The 26,367-nt window shown below is 42.0% G+C and overlaps 1 protein-coding gene across 1 annotated transcript; it reads right to left on the bottom strand.

The window, feature by feature from the left end:
- Positions 1-279: 279 nt before the first annotated feature.
- LOC137333436 (estradiol 17-beta-dehydrogenase 2-like) lies at positions 280-26,367 on the bottom strand. Its single transcript, XM_067997585.1, has 5 exons — positions 26,085-26,367; positions 9,323-9,535; positions 4,338-4,523; positions 2,915-3,052; positions 280-641 (listed from the first exon to the last, which is right to left on the bottom strand). Exons 1-5 carry the CDS (start codon positions 26,365-26,367, stop codon positions 280-282), a joined length of 1,182 nt encoding a protein of 393 aa, XP_067853686.1.

The raw sequence follows: 26,367 nt of genomic DNA, 5'->3' as shown, positions 1-26,367 counted from the left end.
CTAAAGCTGCTCCATGGCATGGTTAATCTTAATGAGTATGAACTCTGCAATATTGGTGCTGTACCATTCTGAAAAATAAATGCTCATTCAGTGCCCAAGCTTCAGACTTGGACTCTGCTTGTCCTACAGGGTGGACTAATTGTTATCCGTACAATGATTTGTGCAATGGAGTATTTAGTGTAGAATTTGTCGTTGTACGGTAGGATTTGTTAGTTGCCTAATGCATATAAAAAGGACTTTGCTGTACAAAATACCTGTCTGTGCTAACTGGAGAAGGGCTTACTGTTGGTTATTGATAGTACCCAGTTTATTTACACCATCTGGTAGACCCTGACCTGATCTCAATAGCAGACCAACAACAAAATCAGAGATGCAGGTGGGAAGGTAGCGATGAATGAATGGAAGAAAGAAAGCAGCTGTTCCAGGGGTGTAGAGACATTTGGGGTTCTTTGCTATCAGTGCAATGGAGATATCATTAAGAACAGGTTGTAGGTCATCTGATGAATTGGCCTCCCATTTAGCATATAGTCCTTTGATTGCAATAATGTAGTTTTCACCGTAATCTGCTTTAACATCAGGAGAGAGATGCTGCATGATTTGCTTGTGTTGGTTGATCTGCTGGCCACTGGTGCCAAAGATACCTGTGGAAAGATACAATGTTTAAGGGTTTAGGTTGCACATCTTCAGTAATACCCTAACAAAAAAAGACCAAAAGCAAGACAACAGTGCTAGGTGAATTGCTGAGTTACTCAAGAAATATTTATTCCTAATATTTAAGAAAAAAAACCCTTAGTATATTGGAAAAGTTAAAATACTGACATTTTGTGTACTTTTGTGACATCAGTCAGAATGAGTGATGAAGAGCGTTTTTAAAAGACGGAGAAAGTACCAAACAGCCTGTACTCCCTTTCTGAAGATGGTGAATATCCCATCTCAACAAATCCACACCAACCCACAAAGAGAGATGGACAAGCGGTTGTAAGAGAAAAGAAGGAAGTATATCACCACTTGCTCCGGGGAACCAAAAGAACAGGAACCAAATTTGATGACACCTTCAGGATAAGATAATGTAGTTTCTGTGCACCTGTACATAGCTATGTCCACACCATGGTCATTGCCAACCACCCTCATCCTGTAGTGTGTAAAATGACTACATCAGTATGTACAATTAAATCAACGGATTTATTGGGGTAGATTTTCATCTGTACTGCCCGGCATAGGGCAGAGAGGTTTACTCTCCTGTTAAAGAACCTATGCAGTTTACATCCCTTTAATTTAAACGGAAGGAAAATCAGACGGGCTCTGTTCCTGCTTTGTGTTCCTCCCGGCTCAGGTGATTCTTAATGCCCTGGCAGTAAAGAAGAAAATCTACGTTATTGTTTCAATGCATGTTGTTGTAAGCAAAAAGTAGACCAGTGTATAATTCTGGAAAAATGTTGCATGTTGCAGTGTTGGTCTCTGCGATGATGTTTCTAGAGTACCAAATAGAACAACCCCTCCCCTACAGTCAACTCACATAGCATCACCTCCACTTCTACAGAGGATTCTGGTGCTACGTTTTTCCATCACTTGACCACAGACTCAGTTATCTTCCGGTAGCAACTAGATTTTGATGCTTTTGGTGCCACCAAACAGCATTTGTACAGGCTGAAATATGTACTTAGAGCCTTTTTAAAAGACTATTTTGTTTAAGTAGCTGCATCTCTTTAATTTCCCTGCGGCTTTATAAGGGCTGCTGATGTACAATTTCCCATTCCACTACTTTGGCAAGTTCTCAGTTGCAGGCCCAATACTGACTGGGAGTTTCGGATATATAATAGGGGATAATTCTGGGAAATTTGCGCTGCTAGAAGCTGGTACTGCAGCATCATTCTGCCCAGTTTGTATTAATAATAGTGTCCCAAATTTGCAAAATAATTATTTATTCCTTTCTCACTATTCCTGCTCCGTATTCCATCCTCCCCAATTAACAGCTAGAAGGATAGATACTTCCTTCCTTAATTACTACAGTCAGTTAAAGCTTCTAAAGCCTGTCGTAGTGCACAGTGTTAATTGTGCTGATTTATGACTGCTTTGAGCAGTTGCCCTTTTCTTCCCGTATCTCTCTCCCTATCACAATAAGGATGAAAATTACCAGCTAAATTACCATAAAGATTCTTCGACCTCACTTGCTGGGACTGATCGCACTAGTTATCATTCAGCATCATGAAGTTTAATATTAAACACTAGAGGTCATCCTCACACTATTACAGGCAAGAGATGTCCCATTTAGTAGTTGGAATGAAGTAGTTTAGCATTCAAAGCACGTATTCATTGTCGACGCTTTCAAAGCCAAAATCTATGCAACGTTACAGTTTTTTGATCAACCATCAAAATCATTATTTTCCAAATATTAAGATAAATTGATTTCAGAATTACTATGCAGCGTGTCACTTAAAAGGTGTTTAATTAATTAAAGGCGCTGCATTATACAAGTAAAACTGGCCATTTTTCAAGTAGATGTCAGAATGTCAATAAAGGCTGACATCGACTGCACTTTTAGATGGGCTAAGCTTCGACTGAAGGAATCAAATATGAAATATGTTCCTTGCACACTAAAATCTATTCTGGAGAAAATCTATATTTAAATTAAAACAACACATTATTTCAATCTGGAATATTGTATTAGTTCAATTGTTTCCTCAGAAGAACGATTCATCTATTTAACTAGTTTAATAATAAAATCTCTTCATCTCCTCGAGTTCACTGTATAGAGACATATATATATACTATAGAAAATCATAAACTAAGATATATATCTTAGCATTGCTCAATTTTTCATTTATAGAATGTCAGATGATGAAAAGAAAGGGGGAGATGCTTGTGGAAGCTAACCAGAACCTTCACTTAAGTTCGTTCCTATGTAGATAAAAACCTGTTTTGAAACCACCAGGTTGGATGATAGACACTTTTACTCCCCACATGGCAAGTTCTTGTCTCAAAATATCAGAAAACATGCTGAGAGCGGCTTTTGAAGCACCATACGCTGCAAACCATGGCAGTGGTGTACTTCCTGTATTGGGACAGATCAATAACAATGAATGTTAAACAATGACATTTACAGAATCCTGGCCAAGCTTACTTAGATACATATTTTCAGCATTAATTTCGAAGCAGAGTCATTTCAAGTTCATCTGCAAAAATACAGTATGAATTTTTATAGATACACTTATGAGAGATGGAAGGTCATTGATGAAGCATAAACTCATGAGTAAACTGTTGTGCAATAGGCTCAGACACAAAAAAAGTTTTATTGCTATACTCCATGGATTCCTCTTAGATAAGAGCATTATATGGGGCGGGGGGGAAAGAGGGAAACATTCAGGTTGGAAAAAGAAGCATTCTTTCAGCCTTGTTAATGTGTGTGATGGTCTTGATGAATTGAAACCCCAAGAAAGTTGTGTTAATCTCCACAAGGCAGTATATTCTGAATGTTCTGTAACAGCAGACATTTGATATTGAAAAGAAAAACAGCATTTGTGAAAGGCTTTTGTTGCAGTGTCACGCGTCAGGAATGTAGATCTACTTGTTGGTGCAGATGGTGCGGGATCAGATGGAGGACTTTGTGGCCAACGAATGCAGAAATCATAGGAGATGGACCATGTTCAGAACTAATTACTGCAAACTTAGCATAGCTTCCTTGGCTTCCTTGATTGACCTTTGCAACTTGTGCCAGAAAGACCTATAGGAACAATCAATCATTAATACTACCCTATCAGTGGAAGTAAATAGTGCAACATGCTGAACTTTTATATAACTGATACCTTTTCAGGTACCCAGTGGAGACATACTAAGACAGTCAATGTGCCATGAAATTTTTCATTCATGGTGTCACAGAATCCTTCCGTCACCACGTACGCAGCTATATAATATTCAGCAGCGACCGCCAGCAGCAGCAGAGACAACTGGAGTTTTATCATGTTAGGTTCCCCACGTTACTGGGCAAAATTAATTGTACACTCGTAGCATTTTGTGAGCCAGACCACAATCCTGACATGTACTTGAATCACATCCTAATTATTTCATTGCACATTTGTAAACAAATAAAAAAGGGTTTACCAAACTTTTTTTTATGAAATGGGACACCTTTAGACTTCCCCCGCTCATTTTTTTTTCTAAAAGCTTATGAATAACCTACTTAACAACACTGACTTTCACTTGACTGGTTCCTAAATCAATTCACTTGACTGGTTCCTAATTATGGAGAGATGAAGAAAAAGGACATTGAATGTGGCACTGAGACTGGATGTTGAACCTTGACCACGCAGTGGTTATAATACTTATTGAAGGAACCATACCTGCAACGCTTGTGATGTTGACGAGTCTGCCTTTGGCTTGGCGAAGTAATGGAAGGAACATTTTGGTGAGTTCCACAACCCCAAAGAAGTTCACCTCCATGCAGCGTTTGTAAATATTCATGGGAAGAAGTTCTGCATCAGCAATTACTTCCAGGACCCCTGCATTATTCACAACACCCCAAAGTCCTAAAAATAAAGAAACATGCTTTAGAAAACAAAATAGCTTTGCAACAGGTCTACCTAGAAGCAGTGTTACAAAGGAATTGGAGACCAAAATCACAAGTTTGTTTTTAAAACACTAATACAAACAAGATTGTTAAGAAAATAAGTACATAGAACCATAGAAGTTTACAGCACAGATTGAGGCCATTCATCCCATTGTGCCTGTGCTGGCTCTTTGCTAAAGCAATTTAAAACTAATCCCACTGCACTGCGGTCTCCTCATAGCCCTGTATCTTCCTCTGCTTCAAATACTTATCTAATTTTCCGTTAAAAGATGCAATCGCCTTTGCCTCAACATCTCCCTGCAGAAAGCATTCTACGCTTCAACAACTTGCTGTGTAAAGAAACTTCTTCTAACTTCTCTCCTCACTCCTGGTGATATTTTTAAATTGATGATTCCTCACGACTGACTCCCCAACCACAGGATCTGAAAGGCTGCAACAGGGAGAGTGGCAGCAGTGGGAAACCATGTGGGACTTGGAGAGGACGAGGGTATCAAGAGCAGAGCTAATGGAGTAGCTTAAAAGGTCAACTGTGGCAACGGTGTCGTGGCTGGTGGACGGCCAGAGGAGAAAGAGCTCGAGAATGTAATGGTAAGGGAGTGAAGATGGGTAGAAAGATCCTAACCTAAGAAATCGGTCAAACTGAATACTCTCAATAACAGACTTTTGCTCACTTTTAAGTCGGCCACTAATCATCTTGAAATAGTTGAAACCTGTAGGAGGGAAAAAAATCCTGTCCAGCCTGACAAAATGCAGCTCCTCCTGTCAGCTGATGTGGCAAGCTTGACAGAATGCAGGGCACAGAGAATTCCACTCTCTTAACTGTGGTGTTTTGTTCTGGTGGGTGGCAGGAGGTTTATTGGCAGGGAACAGATAAGAATTAATAACCAAAAACAATCTGACTTAACTGAGGCTGTTCTGACTTATTTGGCAGACTTGAAACAAAGTTGCTAATATCTTTGAATTACTCTATTTTAAAAGTTTGATTTTCTTGTCAGTTATTAATTACTTCAATCACCGTTGGCATGTTAGATGTTATAATGCCCTAAGCAATCAATTGCTCCATTCATTCTATGGGTTTATAAAGCAAAATCCTGAGCTAATCGTCTAATTTTTAAATTTAAATCACAAAAGATTCTTACTGAAATGCAAAACTCTTCAATATACAACAGAAGTGTCGTGCCTAAAGTTATGCAGTTCCCCTGTTATGAGCTATTCTACTTGAACTAGATAGTGTAATGAGTTGAATAATTAGTGCAGATTAAGGTCATGGCCCTCATTATTCCCATTCAACTTCAATGCTATTGTGAATATGAACTTAATATAATGTTGAGGAAGTTCTACGCAACAAAAAACATTCTTGAACGGTTTCCAGCCAGTGGTTTTAAAGAACAAATCACAGTAACAAGAAGCAAATGAAATGCACAAATAAATGCAAATATCCATTTCTATAACATTTAGGATTATGTAATAAATCAGCAGAATACTCTTCACCAAATTCAAGACCAGAGCACAAATCATGGCCAGCAATGCTGTACATTACATTTTCACAGGTGAAGTGGGCTGGTTAAATCCCAAGAAGTATTGAGTGGTTTATGATCAGCCAACAAATATTATTATAACACATCAATTGATAATATCAGTTCTGTGCATAGTGCCTTCAATTCTGCTCACCATGCCAAATAACATATACACTTGCAGTGAAGAGGGTGTAGAGGTCAACAATACTGATCCTAAATGGAAAGGGGAAGAGATGTGATCAGGAACGATTAGAGAAACTCAAGCTCTCGTCTAGAAAGAAGGGGAGCTCTTAAATAATTACAAAATATTAAATGGCATAGAATACTACTTCAAAGTATGCCTGGAAAGTAAGACTGGGGGTTATGATATTGAATTACTGAAAAGTAAACTTAGAAAAGACTTTAGGAAGAAGTTATTCAATGAGTAATGACATTGGGTACATTTAAAGTGTTACAATGAAACAGTTAGGTTACCAGAAGGGTGAGTTTCAATGGCCTACTATTTTTGTAGGTCCAGAATTTGCACAGAGTGGCATGGCAACGATCGATGCAGCACCTGCGAAATAAATTAACGAATGTACTTACTGCGGGCTCTGTGGCGTCGACTTGTGTGATTATGAACTTTTAAAGAATTGTGTGCTATCAACCCAGCCTCTGAAAAGCGTAGGTTGATTTACATGGAACAGTCTGTGAGAATAGAAGACACGCCTACAAAATCTGTCAGGAAGAGAAGTCAGGCCCACAAGCAGGCAAGCAGACTTCGTTCATTTCAAGTTAATATTCTGGAAGTCATTGTAAACAAAAACTTAATTTTTTTAATAAAAATTATAAGAGACAGAAGGGAAAAGTAAAAAAAAATGTAGGGTCCGTTTCAGGCGGGGGTAGCGCGATGTGCTAGTACCCCGCGCCTGATGGACCCTACGCAGGCAGGACGCAAGTTTCGACCCACCCAAGGGCTTACCTGCAATCAGCCTTCCTTTCCACCACCAAAGGAAGCTCAATCTCTTAAAGGGAGAATGTTTCTTAGAAATCTCTTAAAGGTAGCTGGTACCGGTGATTTGCTGAAAATAACAGTCTACTCTCTGCATGGAGTCTGAATGGAGATCAGACATCGCACATGTAAAACACAGATGCAGGTCCCATCCATATGTTTATACACTGATGAGTTATGTTAAAACATTGAATAAAGGTTGCGCATTACTAAATCCCACATCCTCCAATCTGCATGCCAGACCTCACCAATCTGCCGATCTGAGTTGGTACCAGGCCTGCGAGAGTGCATGGACCAAGGTTCTCTGCTCATGCACTGGAGACCTTGGGTGCAAGAGGTGGACAGAAGGAGGGACATCCTATATCTGCAGTGGGGGGGGGGGGGAAAACAAGAGGCCCTCCAGACATATGCTCAAAAGACAGTGGGAGGCAGCAGGGGACGAAGTCAATGCCAGGAGCACAGCATCATGAACATGGATGCAGTGCAGGAAGAAGTTCAATGCTTTGACATGAGTGGTCAAGGTGAGTGAGGTCAACTGTCAAGTGGCGTCTCCTACCAACTGCACCACGCACTACACCCCCATCCCCCACATACCAATAAATTCTTTCCATCAGTACTCAACTCTTCCAATCAGATGCTTCCTTTCACCCTTACATATTACCACTGTTTCAAGCCGCCCACCCACAACTCACAGGCCACACACACACCGGCAGCTATTCAACCATGACAGGCACATCACCCAGACACACATCCCGCTTTCTTGCAGGAGAAGGTGGTGCATATCAGGAGGCAGCAAGTGGCAATGGCATTTAACCCCTCGAGCCTATTGCGCCATTCAATGAGATCATGGTGGACCTGTGACCTAACTCCATGTACCCGCCTTAGCCCCATACCCCTTAATACCCTTGGTTCACAGAAATCTATCAATCTCAGATTTAACATTCACAAGTGAGCTAGCATCAACTGCTGTCTGCAGAAGAGTGTTCCAAACGTCTCCCACCCTTTGCATGTAAAAGCATTTCCTAACTTCACTCCTGCACATCCTGGCTCCAAATGTTAGGCTATGTCCCCGCATCCTAGTATTGAAGTCTAGGAGACCTCCAAGAATAGTTACAAATGTCTCCCCAGCCAGAAGCAATAATCCAGCCACTAACCTGTAATTCCTGCATGGTCCCTTTAAATAGCCCTGCTGGGGGGATCCTCCAGGCACTCTAAGACACGTTCAGATGGTCGGGGTTAAGACTGTGCGTTGAGTTGAGCGTTAGACACCATTTTGGGACTTATCACTTTAAATCAGCATTGCACACTGATTAAAGCCATTTTCTCTCTACTTTACATGATACCAGTGTTTGTTATCTGCGCCTGCGCTAACTCCTATACCAAGATGGCGTCTGGCGCACGTCATGCAGGAAACGTGCGTGCACATCCAAGATGCCATCTTGGATGTCGGAGAGGCAATGGCCGCTGTACGGCCCAATTTAGCGCCCGAAATCTTAAATTTTTTTTATGACCAACAACTATTAAAATAAGGAGTAATATGAGACTCCACATTTTTAAAATTTAATTTTTAATTGTTTGGCAGTCATAAAGAGTTATTGCGCTTTTAAAACTTGGTTTTAGACCTGGTACTTTTCAGCATACCTTTTGGAGGCATAATTAGTTACCTTCCAACTGGGCGGATAAGCAAGTTTGCGATTTTTTCAGTGATTTCTATGATTCTATTGTGCGATGGGCCCTTTAATTTGCCGGTGAACCAATAGGAGCAGGTTCATGATTTCCGCGTTTTAGTGCGCATGTGCAAACACGGGAACTTGCTCCTTTGATTCACCATAGAAAACGGAGAGCGCTGTTGAGCTCCTCCGTTACTTCAGGAGCAATTTCTGCCTCGTATTGTTTCTTAGGTTTCTTTCTTAATGACTATTACATCCTTAATTTATAACACACAGCAAGGTTTCACTTTTTGGAATAAAGCTTGGATTAATATTTTATGAGTCTTGCAGCTCCTCTCACACATCCACAAGACAAACCAATTGAGCGTGCGGCAGCTTTTATTTCCGTGGATATTTTCCAAGCCATGTTATAAGCTTCTACTTTCAACAAAGCAATTGCAAATCTCATTAAAGTAGGAAGTTGTAACAAAACCTGCCTGAAAGCTTTGCAAATGTAAGATAATACTTAACCACACAGCAATGCTTCAGTGAAACCAAACGCTACACAAACATCGACTTTTTAAATTTATTCATCACTAACCTCTGTTCTTCAGCTGAGCTTTTACTTGTGCGAAGGTATTAGCTATCTGTTCGGAACTGGTGACATCTAGCTGGAGCACGGTAAGTCTGTTTGAGCCACCTTTCTTCAAATCCTCAGCACCAGGCCCATCTAGGTACAGAACTCCAGCAAATACAGTGAAGCCCAGTTTGTCAAGATACTTTGCCAATGCATGACCAAATCCAGAATCACATCCTGTTTAGTGACAGAAGCAAAGGGTAATGTGATTTCTACAGGAAGCAGATCCTATGCAATTCTACACTCTTTCCTATCAGAAATGTCCACAGAACACAGCAACGAATTAAACTGGAAAAATATCAGAAAACATTCCTCTGACAAGATTAATTATGGCATCTGAGGTACAGTTCAGAACTGAAATACAATGTTCAGTATATTTTCAAGGTTTAAATTGCTGCTGTCAAATACATAAGAGGGGATTTTTCCTGGGAGCGGGTTTTTATGGGCTGAGCCTCAAACCCCATCACCCCCATGGTCTCAATTTTAACTCCCAGGCTTCATTTCTATCCCCCAGCCAAAACAGGTGTAAAGAGGAAGCTGGCTAGCTGCTGGCACTCAGGTAAATCGTGGAGGGCGGGTGCCTGAGGCTGCAGAGGCCCAAATGTTGCTTATGTATATTCTTCCTTAGGTAAGGAGATCAAAACTGTACACAGTACTCCAGGTGTGGCCTCACCAGAGCCCTATATAATTGCAGCAAGATCTCCTTACTCTTTTAAACTCCAACCCATTTGCATTAAAGACTAACATACCATTTGTCTTCCTAATTGTTTGCTGTACCTGCTTGTTAACTTTCTGTGATTCGTGTACAAGGACACCCAAATCCCTCTGACTACCAACATTTCTTAGTCTCTCACCTTTTAAAAAAAATTCTGCTTTTCTAGTCTTCCTACCAAAGTGGATAATTTCACATTTCCCCACATTATATTCCATCTGCCACCTTCTCGCCCACTCACTTAACCTGTCTATATTCCTTTGCAGCCTCTTTGTGTCCTCCTCACAGCTCACTTTCCCACCTAGCTTTGTATCGTCATCAAACTTGGATACATTACACTTGGTCTCCTCATTTAAGTCATTGATATATATTGTAAACAGCTGAGGCCCAAGCAATGATCCTTGCAGCATCCCACTAGTTACAACCTGCCAACCTGAAAATTACCCCTTTATTCCTACTCTCTGTTTTCTGTCCATTAACCAATCTTCAATCCATTCTAATAAATTACCCCCAATCCCATGAGCCCTTATCTTGTGTAACAACCTCTTGTGTGGCACTTTATCGAATGCCTTTTGAAAATCCAAATATGCTACATCCACTGGTTCTCCCACATCTACCCTGCTAGTTACACCCTTAAAAAATTCTAACAGATTTGTCAAACATGATCTCCCTTTCATAAAACAGTGTTGACTCTGCCTAATCATATTATGATTTTCTAAGTGCCCTGTTACTACGTCCTTAATAATGTACTCTAGCATTTTTCCTACTACTGCTGTCAGGCTAACTTCCCTATAGTTCCGTTTTCTCTCTCCCTCCTTTCTTGAATAGGGGGGGGGGGGGGGGTTACATTTGCTACCTTCCAATCCACGGGGACCATTCTGGAATCTAGGAAATGGCACAATGACATTTAAGAAAATCCCAATTTATCCATTAGGCTCCTCATTTGCAAATTTATTTCTGTCACCCAAAAGATTTTGGGCGTTAAATTGGGCAGTGTAGCGCCCGTTGATTCGGAACTACACTGCCTCTCTTACATCCAAGATGGCATCTTGGATGCGCACGCACGTTTCCTGTGTGATGTGTGCCAGACGCCATCTTGGTATAGGAGTTAGCGCAGGCGCAGATAACGAACACTGGAATCATGTAAAGTAGGGAGAAAATGGCTTTAATCAGTGTGCAAAGCTGATTTAAAGTGATAGACACCATTTTGGGACTTAACGCTCAACTCAATGCACAGTCTTAACTCCGACCATCTGAATGTGTCTTATGGTGGCTGGAGGACCCCCCCCCCACCACCAGTGCTATTTAAAGGGACCATGCAGGATTTACAGGTTAGTGGCTGGATTATTGCTTCTGGCTGCTGAAACATTTGTAACTGTTTTTGGAGGTCTCCAAGACTTCAATACTAGGACGCGGGGACATAGCCTAACATTTAGAGCCAGGACGTGCAGGAGTGAAGTTAGGAAATGCTTCTACACGCAAAGGGTGGGAGACGTTCGGAATGGTCTTCTGCAGATGGCAGTTGATGCTAGCTCACTTGTGAATGTTAAATCTGAGATTGATGGAATTCTGTGAACCAAGGGATATGGAGCTAAGGCAGCTATATGAAGTTAGGTCACAGGTCTACCATGATCACATTGAATGGCAGAACAAGCTCGTGGGGCTAACTGCCACTGCCACTTACTGCCTCTTGATATGCGCCACCTTCTCCTGCAAGAAAGCGGGACGTGTGTCTGGATGATATACCTATCATCGTTGAATAGCTGCCAGTGTGTGTGGCCTGTGAGTTGTGGGTGGGCGGCTTGAAACAATGGTAATGTGTAAGGGTGAGAGGAATCATCTGATTGGAAGAGTTGAGTACTGATGGAAAGAGTTTATTGGTATGTGGGGGATGGGGGTGTAGTGCGTGGTGCAGTTGGTAGGAAACGCCACTTGACAGTTGACCTCACTCACCTTGACCACTCATGTCAAAGCATTGAACTTCTTCCTGCACTGCATCCATGTTCATGATGCTGTGCTCCTGGCATTGACTTCATCCCCCGCTGCATCCCACTGCCTTTTGAGTATATGTCCGGAGGGCCTCTTGCCCCCCCCCCTTCTGCGGATATAGGATGTCCCTCCTTCTGTCCACCTCGTGCATCCAAGGCCTCTAGTGCATCAGCAGAGAACCTCGGTGCATGCGCTCTTGCAGGCCTGGTACCAACTCAGATCGGCAGATTGGTGAGGTCTGGCGTGCAGATTGGAAAATGTGGGATTTAGTAGTGCGCAACCTTTATTCAATGTTTTAACATAACTCATCATTGTGTAAACATAGAGATGGGACCTGCATCTGTGTTTAACTTGTGCAATGTCTGATCTCCGTTCAGACTCCGTGCAGAGAGTAAACTGTTATTTTCAGCAAATAACCGGTACCAGCTACCTTTAAGAGATTTCTAAGAAACAGTCTCCCTTTAAGAGATTGAGCTCCTTTTGGTGGTGGAAAGTGCAAATTGCATTGATTCCACGTGCAAGGCCTGGAAAGGAAGGCTGATTGCAGGTAAGTCCTCAGATGGGTCTTAACTTGCGTCCTGCCTGTGTAGGGTCCATCGGGCGTGGGGTACTAGCACATCACGTACCCCTGCCCGAAACGGACCCTTATCCAACTTTCCCCCGGTATTTTTCAGTGTACCTTTTGGTGGCGTAAGTATTTTCGTTCCAGCTGGGCAGATGGATAGGTTTACGATTTTTCAGTAATTATAGCGTACCACTTTAATTCACAGCTGTCAAACCACTGGCGAACCAATGGGAGCAAGTTCACAATTTCTGGGTTTTAGTGTGCATTCGTGAAGTTGCTTCATTGATTCGCCGGCAGAGAGAGGGGACGTCATTGAGGAACGGCATCCTGACCTGAGTAAGTTTTGCCCCATTGTGTTTTTTTTTAAATAGTACCTCTGCCCATCAGATTTCTCCTTTTCAACTTCTGTACTTGTAACTTAATTATCAATTTAACACAACACTTGGCAGCAGCCCACTGAAACCCAAACAACGTGAAATGGGCACCAAATTAAGACTGTCTCTTAAGTAAAACTCACTATGGTCACCAGTAGTTGAGGAACAGAAGCCTGCCGTAACTGTCACATGTCAACAGCTCTATTCCTCTAATCTCCTAGAACTCCCAGCAGATTAATAACATTATAAGAAATACCTATACAGATGTGTTGCCATACTGTATGGTTTTAAGATTTCAGGAACGCAATTATGTTGCAATCTACGGCACTGAACAAATAATCACAAGCCTTTACGCTCTCCAGTATACCTTGAATACACTAGGAAACTGAGAGGGTTTTTGGAGTGAAATGCCCCACCATTGCTTTAAAATTAGGGTGTCCAAATCATGGACAGTGGGTCATATGTGGCCCACAAGACCTGGCAATCTGTCCCATGAAGTCCAGGCAACTTAGTTCTTTTTGTATTTATATTTTCATTCCTTGTTTTGTCCTGTTTAAAGGTTTAGAAAGAGCTGTCCTTAGCACTGTGAGGTAAATGAGGCAATTGCCTTGTTGGTGGATTCGGTTTAAATCAGACAATAAAATCTGTTAGTAATCACAGTTTTCAATATAGGCAAAATAATGGCAACATTGATTTAAATTTTATGTTGCCCGTGAGGTGCCATGATGCATACCTAAATGGACCATTAAGAAACTCCTGCTTTAAAATAAAAGCAAAATACTGCAGATGCTGGAAATCTGGTTTAAATGTTGCAATAAAATGTGGTGAGAAGTTCGAAGTGAGAAACAGAAAATGCTGGGAGCACTCAACGGGTCAGGCAGTATCTGTGGAGAGAGAAACAGAGTTAACGGTTCAAGTCGACGACCTTTCATCAGAACCGGAAGAAGTTAGGGATTTAACAGTTTTTAAGCAAGTACAGAGCCAAGAAAAATTAGTTCTGTGATAGGGTGGAGGGCAGGAGTGATTAAATAACAAAAAGGATGACAGAGTAAGACAAAAGGGGGTGGTAATGGGACAAGTAAAGAAAGAAAAGTGTAAATGTTAACAGCAGAACCATTACCAAAACCTGCTGTCCGAGAAAATGGGAGCAGTGCTTATGATCTAAAGTTATTGAAATCAATGTTGAGTCCAGAAGGTTGTAGAGTGCCTAATTGAAAGGTGAGGTACTGTTCCTCACGCTTGTGTTGAGCTTTGTTGGAACAGTGTAGGAGGCCAAGGACAGAAAGGTCAGAGTGGGAGTGGGATGGAGGATTAAAATGGCAAGCGTCCAGAAGGTCAGGGTCACACTTGCTGACTGAGCAGAGGTATTCAGCAAAGCGATCACCCAATCTGCATTTGGTCTCCCCAATGTATAGGAGAACGCATCATGAGCAGCAAATACAGTATACCAAGTTTGAAGAAATACAAGTAAAATGATATTTCACCTGGGAGGAGTGTTTGGGACCTTGGACTTTAAAATAATCTCTTGCTCAAACATATATATAGGAGCTAAAGGAGGCAATTTATCAGATCAATCAAGCTTCCTCCTGTTATCAGTTTTGCAGTGCAGTTAAATTTCATGATCAACTGGTTTCTGTATTCATGTTACTAACCTTCTGCTCATTAACCTCGGTCACAGGATCATCCCAAGATAGTGAGACAACAGAAGTTAAAAGCAAAGATTAGGGACATTTGTACAGCGCCAATATTAGTACAGACTCTGAAATTTTTCCTGTTGATGATTTTAGGAAAAAAAATCACTGAGTACAAAATGGGATTTTAATATGAGTTTGGCACTGCACAAATATCACTATTACTTGGGGGCATAAACATTTTACTTTGGAAACAGTAATTCCACTTTACACAAGATCCAGGTAAGGGGAGTTATTTTAGTCCCATGTACTTAAGATCACAAGGAAAGATGAATTGAGAAATTCTTCCTGTTGATGATGATCACAGGTGATAATCTCCGGATTATTACCTGAGCCACAAGCAAATTGGCACAGAGTAAATCAGATCAGAGAGATGAATGCATGGCTCAAAGATTGGTGTGGGAAAAGTGGGTTTCGATTCATGGGGCACTGGCACCAGTACTGGGGAAAGAGGGAACTGTTCCGTTGGGACGGGCTTCACTTGAACCATGCTGGGACCAGTATTCTGGCAAACCGAATAACTAGGGCGGTAGAGAAGGCTTTAAACTAAATAGAGGGGGGGAGGGCTCAGGTGGGGCAAAGTTTAGGTTGATAAAGAGAAAAGACAAAAGAAGTAGTACAGGAAAATGATGGGGGTAATGATAAATAGAGTGTGCCAGGTAGGGACAGAGCGTACAAACATAAGAGTGCACTAGCAAATGGGGCCGGGGTAGGAAAGAATGATAAAAAGACAAAATTAAAGGTTCTTTATCTGAATGCACATAGCATTTGTAATAAGATAGATGAATTGACGGCACAAATGAAAACAAATGGGTATGATCTCGTGGCCATTACAGAGAAGTGATGCAAGGTGACCAAGGTTGGGAGCTAAATATTCAGGGTTATTTAACATTTCGGAAGGATAGGAGAAAAGGTAAAGGTGGTAGGGTAGCTCTGTTGATAAAGGATGAAATTGGTATAATAGTGAGAAATGATCTTGGCTCAGAAGATCAAGATGTCGAATCAATTTGGGTGGAGATAAGAAATAGCAAGGGAAAGAAATCACTGGTGGGAGTGGTATATAGACCCCCTAGCAGTAGCTACACTGTAGGGCAAAATATAAATCAGGAAATAAGGGCTTTTAAAAAAGGTAATGCAATAATGATGGGCGATTTTAACTTTTACATAGATTGGACAATCAAATTGGCAAAAAAAAACCTGAGGAGGAATTCATAGAGTGTATTAGGGACTGTTTCTTTGACCAATACATCAGGGAACCAACCAGGGAACAGGCCATTTTGGATCTGGTAATGGGTAATGAAACAAGATTAATTAATGATCTCAAAGTAAAGGATCCCTTGGGAAGCAGTGATAGAATTTCACATCCAGTTTGAGAGCGAGGATCTTGGTTATGAAACTACTGTATTAAACTTAAATAAAGGTAATTATAAAGGAATGAGGGTGGAATTGACTAAAGTGGACTGGGTAAACAGATTAGATGGTATGATGGTGGATAAACAGTGGCAAACATTTAAAAATATATCCCTGTTAGGAGGAAAGAATCCACAAAAAGGGTGAACCAACCATGGCTAACAAAGGAAGTAAAAGGATGGTATCAGGTTAAAAGAAAAAAACATACAACATGGCAAAGATTACTGGTAAGCCCGAAGATTGGGAAAACTTTAAAAACCAGCAAAGGATGACGAAAAGAATAATAAAGAGGGAGAAAATAAATTATGAGAGTAAACTAGCAAGAAATATAAAAACTGACAGTAAAAACTTCTACAAGTATATAAAAAGGAAGAGGGTAGCTAAAGTAAACATTGGTCCCTTAGAGGATGAGACTGGGGAAATAATGATGGAAAACAAGGAAATGGCAGAGGAATTGAACAGATATTTTGTATCTGTCTTCACACTAATAACATACCAATAATAGTAGAAAATCAAGGGGCAATGGGGAGGGAGGAACTAAAAACAATCACTATCACTAGAGAAAAAGTACTTGGTAAACGAATGGGTCTAAAGGCTGACAAGTCCCCTGGACCTGATGGCTTGCATCCGAGGGTCTTAAAGGAATTGGCTACAGAGATAACGGATGCATTGGTTGTAATCTTCCAGAATTCACCAGATTCTGGAAAGGTCCCAACAGATTGGAAAACCGCAAATGTAACACCCCTATTCAAGAAGGGAGTGAGACAGAAAGCAAGTAACTATAGACCAGTTAGCCTAACATCTGTCATCGGGAAAATGCTAGAATCCATTATTAAGGATGTAATAGCAGGACATTTGGAGACTCATAATACAATCAAGGAGATTCAACATGGTTTTATGAAGGGGAAATCATGTCTGACAAATTTATTAGAGTTCTTTGAGGAAGTAACGGGCAGGGTGGATAAAGGGGAACCAATGGATGCAGTATATTTGGATTTCCAAAAGGCATCCAATAAGGTGCCACATAAAAGATTACTGCATAAGATAAGAGCTCATGGTGATGGGGGTAATATACTGGCATGGATAGAGGATTGGCTAACTAACAGAAAACAAGAGTCGGGATAAAAGGGCCATTTTCAAAATGGCAATCTGTAACTAGTGGGGTGCTGCAGGGCTCAGTGCTGGGGCCTCAACTATTTACAATATATATCAATGACTTGGATGAAAGAACAGAGTGTCTTGTGGCCAAATTTGCTGATGATACAAAGATAGGTAGAAAAGCAAATTGCGATGAGGACACAAAGTGTCTGCAAAGGGATATAGATAGGTTAAGCGAATGGGCAAAAATTTAGCAGATGGAATATAATGTGGGAAAATGTGAAGTCATCCACTTTGGGAGGAAAAATAAAAAAGCAAAATATTATTTGAATGGAGAAATACTTCAAAATGCTGCGGTACAGAGGGATCTGGGTGTCCTCGTACATGAAACACAAAAAGTCAACATACAGGTGCAGCAAGTAATCTGGAAGGCAAACGGAATATTGGCCTTTATTTCTAGGGGGATGGAGTATAAAAGCAGGGAAGTCATGCTATAAATGTACAGGGTGCTGGTGAGACCACACCTGGAGTACTGCGTACAGTTCTGGTGCCCTTATTTAAGGAAGGACATACTTGTATTGGAGGCAGTTCAGAGAAGGTTCACTAGGTTGATTCCGGGTATGGAAGGGTTGTCTTATGAGGAAAAATTGAACAGGTTGGGTCTATACTCATTGGAGTTTATAAGAATGAGAGGAGATCTTATTGAAACATACAAGATTCTGAGGGGACTCGATAGGGTAGATGCTGAGAGGATGTTACCCCTCATGGGGGAATCTAAAACTAGGGGGCATAGTCTCAGAATAAGGGATTACCCGTTTAATATAGAAATGAGGAGGAATTTATTCTCCCAGAGGGTCGTGAATCTTTGGAATTCTTTACCCCAAAAAGCTGTGGAGGCTGAGTCATTGAATACATTCAAGGCCGAGTTAGACAAATTTTTGATCAGCAAGGAGTCAAAGGATATGGGGAAAAGGCGGGAAAGTGGAGTTGAGGTAAAAATCAGATCAGCCATGATCTCATTAAATGGCGGAGCAGCCTCAAGGGGCCGAATGGCCTACTCCTGCTCCTATGTCTTATGGAGAAAAATGTTTTTGACTATGAAGCCTATACTTCAACAGACCATTTAACTATTTGTCCTATTGTAGGCTCTCCCTAATTTAATCTTGGAATTTTTATTGTCGTAGGTGAAGTTCACATTTCGGGCAATTCATCACAACATGCATTTCTAATGAAGGACAATTACCTGAAACATTAACTCCGCTTCTTTCCACAGATGCTGTGCCTGATTTGCTCAGTGTTTCCACCATTTTGCTTCTGTTTTATTTCTAGCTCTAATTCACACTGACTCCTTTCTGGAATTCTTCTCACAGATCTAAAATTTGCTGTCCAAAATTCTTGTGCATCTGTAGTGTTACATAGTTACATTGAGTCAACAGCACAGAAACAGGCCATTTGACCCAACTTGTCTATGCCAGTGTTTATGCTCCACACGAGCCTCCTCCCACCCCTCTTCATCTAACCCTATCAGCATACCCTTCTATTCCTTTCTCCCTCATGTGCTTATCTAGCTTCCCCTTAAATGCACCGATGCTATTTGCCTCAACTATTCCTTGTGGTAGCCTGTCCACATACTTACCACTCTTTGGGTAAAGAAGTTTATCCTGAATTCCCTATTAGATTTATTAGTGACTATTTTATATTTACGACCTCTAGTTTTGGACACCCCCATAAGTGGAAACATTTTCTCTACGTCTACCCTATCAAACCCTTTCATTATCTTAAAGACCTCTATCAGGTCACCCCTCAGCCTACTCTTTTCTATTTGGGGATTTTGTTTTTATCACAATAGGATTTCTAACTGACAATAATCATTGGAACCCAAGGCTCTGAAATAATACTGTGGGATATAAGCAAACAAATGCTGATTGTGTTTGTCTGTAATTCCTCTCTGCACTGTTTTAGTAGAGGTATTAATTTGATTTAAATTATCAGTTTAACACCTTTGCTATAATAGCAGGCGAAGCATATCGAACCTTCGAACATGAATATTCCACTGCATAATTTCAGGTCCCAAGTGATCATCTATTTCCAGGCTACTAATCATTTCTATACTGCTTCACGTACCATGTTAGAAGACTGTCAATTATTACCTTCATGAAAGTGCTTATACCTACCTCAAATTGATTGAACATTTGGCACTCTGTTCTGCTTGTCCCCTAACTTGCTGCTCTGATATTAAAATCCATGGGATAACCTACAGTCTCTTATTTGCTTAAATAGCTCTCCATGGGCTTGGTCACTTTGAGGTGGTTGGTGTGGATAACAGTTGCCAAGTTTTAATTTGTTGCCCTTATTATCACTAATTTCTACCCATGCTGCTTTTGCTATCTCCCCTTCTGCAGTTACATCCACCTTCTTGGTAGCAACTATGCTACTTTTTTTTTTAAAACCAATAATGCCACTCTACAGCCCAACTCAACAGGTCTGCCTTTACAAAGCACTAACGGAATGGCAATGCACCATCTTGGGGAGTGAACTGTTTCACTGCTGTGAAGTTCTATGTAATTCTATGTAACAAATCAATGCAAGGTTATTTCAAGCCAAGACTTTTATAACAGCTCAGAGCACTCTGTTTGGATTGAAGTGCCTCTCAGGCACTGCAGATGAAGGGAAACACTTGTCATCCAATTCACTTGAAAATGTGCCAGTGGAGCTCCACCACAAACTATAGCAATGTCACCTGACGAAGGAGCTAAGCTCCGAAAGCTTGTGATTTAAAATAAAGCTGTTGGACTATAACCTGGTGTTGTATGACTCTGTACATTTATAGCAATGTAGGAGGATATAAAACAATGAAATATATTACCCTATATTGGTTTGTACTACAGTTATATGGGGCAGCTGTCTATACCAGACACTTTACCGCCCATAAATACTCAAACAGCCCTCACAATTTCTGCTTCACATCCATGTCAACAGATAAAATATAACATTGTCTTCAAACAAGCTTAAACACAGGATCTGGATGCCTTTTCCCTGTGGGTACTAGCGTACATTAGAGATGAGCATCTGAAGTTTAGCTTCATAGACAATTTAGATGTTTGAATTTGAATCAAAGTTTTAGGATTTTTTCATCTGGTTTGACTTGTAAAAGCTCGCATTAGAAGCATGAACTATTTATTTTTGACCATCTGAACTGCATCCAAAGTTCTGAGACTTAACCCTACCATATCTTTGGTTTGTTGATGGCATAAATGTCACAATGAAGATCAATGACAAATACGTATCTTCTACTATTAATAGAATCAGAGTATATTCTGTACACTTTTTGTATAGTTTTGCGCCTCCTATGATTTTTAAAACGATGCCATATTTTTCTATCGTAGTATAAAATCATAGCGATTTATGCTACACACCACACCACCTCTCTCGTTAAGTTACTGGGTCAGAGCCAACCGACAAAAGGGCCTCGAAATTGGATCGCACTGAGCCCATCTACAGGCCCACCGGAAACAAATTTTGCAGAGGGAACCTTCAGCAGGCATTAGGCTCCTAATTAACATATGCAAGGTGCCTAACTACTGTTTTAGGCGACCGCATAAAAAATGGGCCAGATAAATTTAGTAGTGGGCTGAACCCCTGCGCAGATTGGGTGCAAATTGTTTCTGCTAAATTGATCAACATTTCACCTGTTTTACACCCAAAAAATGGGCACAACGCATACCAGGTGCAGATTTTTCTTTCATGTTCTTTGAAAGTAGAGTTTAACTTGGATGAGATTACAGACCATTTACAATTAATATGGTATTGGTGATCAAATGATATATGGCTACATTAATCCCAGGAAATCATAAGCAATGGGCTACATCAGTTGTCATTTCACATTTCAGTTCTGAATTTGAAGCTATGCTATGGTGTCATTTCAACAAACAAAGCTCCTGGCTACTGAACGCTAACAGTCCCAGTTTAAAGAAAACCTTTTTAGCTCCTAGGCAATTCACCTTAAATCTATGCCCTCTGGTTCTTGACCCTTCCGCCAATGGGGACATTATATATGTATATGTCACATCTTAGCAAATGTGTCCTCAGTTATAACCTCTGCTACAAATACTCCAACTTCCAGCCAAGTAGACATAAACCAACAAAATGCACATTGAGGATAATCACAAATTGAGCTGGAGGAACGCAGAGTTCTTGGTGGGTTGTAGGGCTTGAGAAGGTTACAGATATAGGAAGCGGCATTGGAATAGTTGAGTGTCAAAGGCATGGATGAGGGTTTCAACAGCAGATGGGCTGAGACGGGGTAGAGACGGGTGATATTACAAAGATGGAAGTAGGCGGTCTTGTAATGGAGAGGATACCGGTATTGGAAGCACTGCTCAGGGTCATATAGAGTGCCGAGGTTATGAACTATCTGCTTCAAACAGAGATAGTAGCCAGGGAGGGGAATGGACCCCAGGGCGAGTGTGCAGGGTTTGCGGTGGGAGATAGCTTTGGCGTTTTAATGTTTAACTGAAGGAAACTGTGGCTCATCCAGGACTGGATATGGACAAGCAGTCTGACAACAAAGATGCAGTGGAGGATTCGAGACATATGGTGAAGTAGAAGAGCTGGCTGTCGTCATCATCATGTGGAACCTGACAGCGTGAAGAGAATTTTAACCTCCAAGAGCCGGTGGATTGGGGTGGGTGGGAAGGTAAAAATCTTAAAATTCTCAAACCCAACCCCAACCTGCCCACTTCCGGTTTTAATGGAGGCGGGTCGGGGGGCCAGCGACCAACCTGCTCTCAGGGGGCGGGGTGGTCACTAAAATCGTTTAAGCAGGCTGCGTGCCTCCATTTTAACTCAATTTTTATTTTTAACACATGGAGGCCAGGATTCCCGGGCCGCAGGAATCCCGGTAGTTAAAAGGAGGCAAGAAGTGCTGGATCCATGAGGCAAGTGCCTTTATTGCACTGCTTGTGGGCCAGGAGGATATGCAGTGCTTCCCCACGGCCCACCAAGCTTACCTCCACGCGATCGGAGCCACGCAATTGGCCGACCCCCCACGATGTCTGTTTCACGCCACCCAGTGTCCCAATCACCTCCCCATGATATCCAATTCACGCCATCCCCCCGCGATGTCTGACTTCCCCCACACCCCCCCACCGTGCTCGACCCTCCCCCCCCCCCCCCCCCCCGATCCAAGACGCTGATCTATCCGTGACCCCCCCCCACCCCCATCCAAACCCCAAAGATGCGATCGCTCCCCGGCTGCTTTCGATCTGGTTGGCTGTCGAGCACGAAACCTGCTGACAAAATTTAAAAGACACCCTAACGTCAGAATCAGCAGGATGTCCGGGAAACCCTTACTTCCGGGTTTCCGTCTGAAAATCCTCCCCCTCGCTCTCTTCCCGACTCTGAGTAAATTCTCAGGGCCTGTGTCTTTGGATGGTGCCGCCAAGCACCAGCACGTAGATGAGGAAATGCAGGACTGACCCTTGAGAACTCTAGGGATAACGGCGCAAGGACGGGAAGGGAAGCCATTGCTGCATATGCTTTGGCTATGATTGGATAGGTAAAAGAGGAACCAAGTTAGGGCAGTCCCACTGAGCTGGGCGACAGAGGATAGGCTTTGGAGGAGGATGGTGTGGTCGACCGTGTCAAAAGCTGCAGAGAGATCAAGAAGGATTCGGATGGGTAATGCACCACTGTCACAGAGGATGTTGCTTGTGACTATGATTAGGGCCCTTTCAATGCTGTTTCACGGGTGGCAACCGGTTTGGAGAGATTCAAACATGGAGTTGTGGGAAAGATGGACATGGATTTGGGAAGTGACAACACATTCATGGATTTTGGAGAGGAAAGGGAGGCAGGAGACGGGCTCGCAGTTAGCAAGTACAGAGATGTCACGGGAAGGTTTTTTGAGGAGGGGGGTGCTGATTGCAGTTTTGAAAGGGAGGAGGACAGTACCTGAGGAGGGGGAACCATTTACAATGTCATCTAGCATGTGGGGCCAAGAAGGGAAGTTGGGTGGTCAGCAGTTTAGTGGTAATGGGATGAAAAGAACGGGAGGTAAGTCTCATGAACAGGATGTGCTCGAAAAGGGCATGAAGAGAAATAGAGGAGAAACTAGAGGAGAGATAGTGGAGAAAGATGCGGGTTCAGAGCTAGGGCAGGGGGGGAATCTTGGTAGAGGTTTTGCTTGGTGGGCAAGGAGAAGGGGATGCAACAGAGGCAGTTGAATGAATAGTATCAATCTTAGTGACAAAAAAGTTCAAAAGCTGCACATACTTGTAGTTGGAGGTGAGGGAGGTGGGGGCAGGGGAAAGGGATTTAAGGAGACAGTTTGTTGTGGAGAGAAGCGTGGGGTTTATGTTTGCTTTCCAGGATGATCCTGGAGTAGTGAGTGGTTTTGGCAGAGGAGCGAAAGACCCAATAGTGCTTGATGTGGCCTAACCAGATCTGGCAATGGATGACTAAACCAGTTGTGCACCAAGTACGCCCTACGACTTGAGAGAGTGAAGAGGCGGGTCATATCAGGGGGAACGACCGGGGTGGCCGAGAGTAAGGGCTTTACTGGGGACAAGGGTATCAAAGGTGGAGGTGAGGGAGTGGCTGAACAGAACGACTGCAGAAGAAATATTGTGGCAAATGGAGGACCAAAGGCTAGACAGTTGGGAGTTTGAAAGTACAGTTGCAAGTGACTTGGGGGAGCTTTTTTTTCCAAGGGCAGATACAGAATGAAGCGGGGTTGGAAAGGGGCATGGGGATGTTGGTGGTGAGGAGTACAAGGAAATGGTCGTAGATGGCCTTGTCTGTGATTGAAATAATGGGAGTCATGATGTGGAGATGCCGGTGATGGAATGGGGTTGACAATTGTAAACAATTTTACAACACCAAGTTATAGTCCAGCAGTTTAATTTTAAATTCACAAGCTTTCGGAGGCTTCCTCCTTCGTCCTTTTTCACATCGTTCACCTGACGATACAAAGCTAGGTGAGAAAGTAAGCTGTGAGGAGGACGCAAAGAGTCTGCAAAGGGATATCGATAGATTAAGTGAGTGGACAAGAAAGTGGCAGATGGAGTATAATGTGGGGAAATGTAAGGTTATTCACTTTGGTAAGAAGAATAGAAAAATGGAATTTTTTTAAATAGTGAGAAACTATTAAATGTTAGTGCTCAGAGGGATTTGGGTGTCCTTGTACATGAAACACAGAAAGTTAACATGCAGGTAGAGCAAGCAATTAGGAAGGCAAATGGTATGTTGGCCTTTATTGCAAGGGGGTTAGAGTACAAGAGTGAGGAAGTCTTGCTGCAATTTAACAGGGCTTTGGTGAGGCCACACCCGGAGAACTGTGTGCAGTTTTGGTTTCCTTATCTAAGGAAGGATATACTTGCCCCAGAGGCGGTGCAACAAAGGTTCACTAGGTTGATTCCTGGGATGAGAGGGTTGTGCTATGAGGAGAGATTGAGTAGAATGGGCCTATACTCTCTGGAGTTTAGAAGAATGAGAGGTGATCTCACTGAAACATATAAGATTCTAAGAGGGCTTGACCGGGTAGATGCTGCGAGGATGTTTCCCCTGGCTGCAGAGTCTAGAAATAGGGGACATCGTCTCAGGATAAGGGGTCGGACATTTAGGACTGAAATGAGGAGGAATTTCTTCACTCAGAGGGTCGTGAATATTTAGGGCTGTGGATGCTCTGTCGTTGATTATATTTAAGGCTGAGATCGACAGATTATTGGACTCTAAGAGATATGGGGATCGCGCGGGAAAGTGGAGTTGAGGTCGAAGATCAGCTATGAATGACGGAGCAGGCTTGAGAGGCCATATGGACGATGCCTGCTCCTATTTCTTATGTTAAATTCCAGTACACAGTTTACTATAATTGATCATGATGTGGAGATGCCGGTGATGGGCTGGGGTGTAAAATGTAAGGAATCTTACAACACCAGGTTATATACTATAATTGAGGCAGTTGTTAGTCCTGGGTCACATACTATCTGCAAGGGCAAGTTACAAAAAAATACTGCTGCTAGATTATGGGAGACAAGACCCACTCATGGGAACTGCTGTGAAAATGTTGAAAGGGAAAATCATGCTTTAAAACGCCCACATTTTAACAGGCCCAATTTACATACATCTATCTAAGCTTTTTGTATCAATTAAGTTTCTTTACTATTACTGTAAAATTTTAAAATTGTTTCCATTATTTTGATTCAATCATATATCTCCCAAGTTCAATGTGTACACCAGTAGCGTGTAATAAAGTACACTGTTTATCTTAATTAGAAACACTACCAATAGTTAGTTGATACTGTTATTCCAATTATAATTTTTCTTGCTATTCCACACCCAAAGATTTACTAAACGTGAAGGGTTACAACTATGTCACCTACTGTACAGCACACTACGTATGGAAAAAAACTAAATTAGAAAAAAAACATTAGAGAATAAGAAAGTCAAAAGAGATGCAAAGGACACCTCCAACAGGTTGGGTGGAAACCTCATTTGGGGAGAAAGGGCAAAGACTTACTTCAAATCAAGGTCATGGATAGGTTCGATGGAGAAGAGAACATCCTTTCCTTATGCTTTAATCCACCCAGAGAAAGAATTTAGTAACAAAATAAGTAAAACAATAAATGTATGAAGGAAAGGAATGAAATAAGTAAATCAAAAGCCAATAAGGGGGGGGGGGTTGAGGGTGGAATAAAATAATCGAAAAATTAGGGAGAAAGATGATAGGGGTACATGGGCATCACATAATGAGTCCTTTTGGGCTTGAATTGCATTTATCGTTTACTCTCACTGAATTAAAACGAAAACAACGAGAGAGAAAACGTTTAAGTGTTTTTAAAAGATTAAAAGTTTCGGTGCAGCTTCGCCGGCGGACTTCTCTTCTTACCTGTGATTAAGATAGCCTTTCCCTGGACAGGTAGGAGCCCTGTGACTGGCAGCGTGCAGTAGTTCAGCAGACAGACCAGGGAGAAGAGAGAGAGTCCGGGATAGCCGGGCAACGCCACGAAGCACGTGAACTCCCCGAGGAAGAGCAGCAGCAGGCTGAGGGTGACCCGCACTCCCATCTTCAGCTCATGTCTCACCAGCCGGCAGACCACCGCGCCACCGAACACAGCCGTCGCCAGGGTGTAGAGTGAGAAGAGGAGCATGCTGTCGACCGGCTGGTCCAT

Source organism: Heptranchias perlo, chromosome 16 (genome assembly GCF_035084215.1).
Source record: "Heptranchias perlo isolate sHepPer1 chromosome 16, sHepPer1.hap1, whole genome shotgun sequence".
NCBI classification, from domain to species: Eukaryota; Metazoa; Chordata; class Chondrichthyes; order Hexanchiformes; family Hexanchidae; genus Heptranchias; species Heptranchias perlo.
This window is presented reverse-complemented; position numbering and strand designations above follow the sequence as displayed.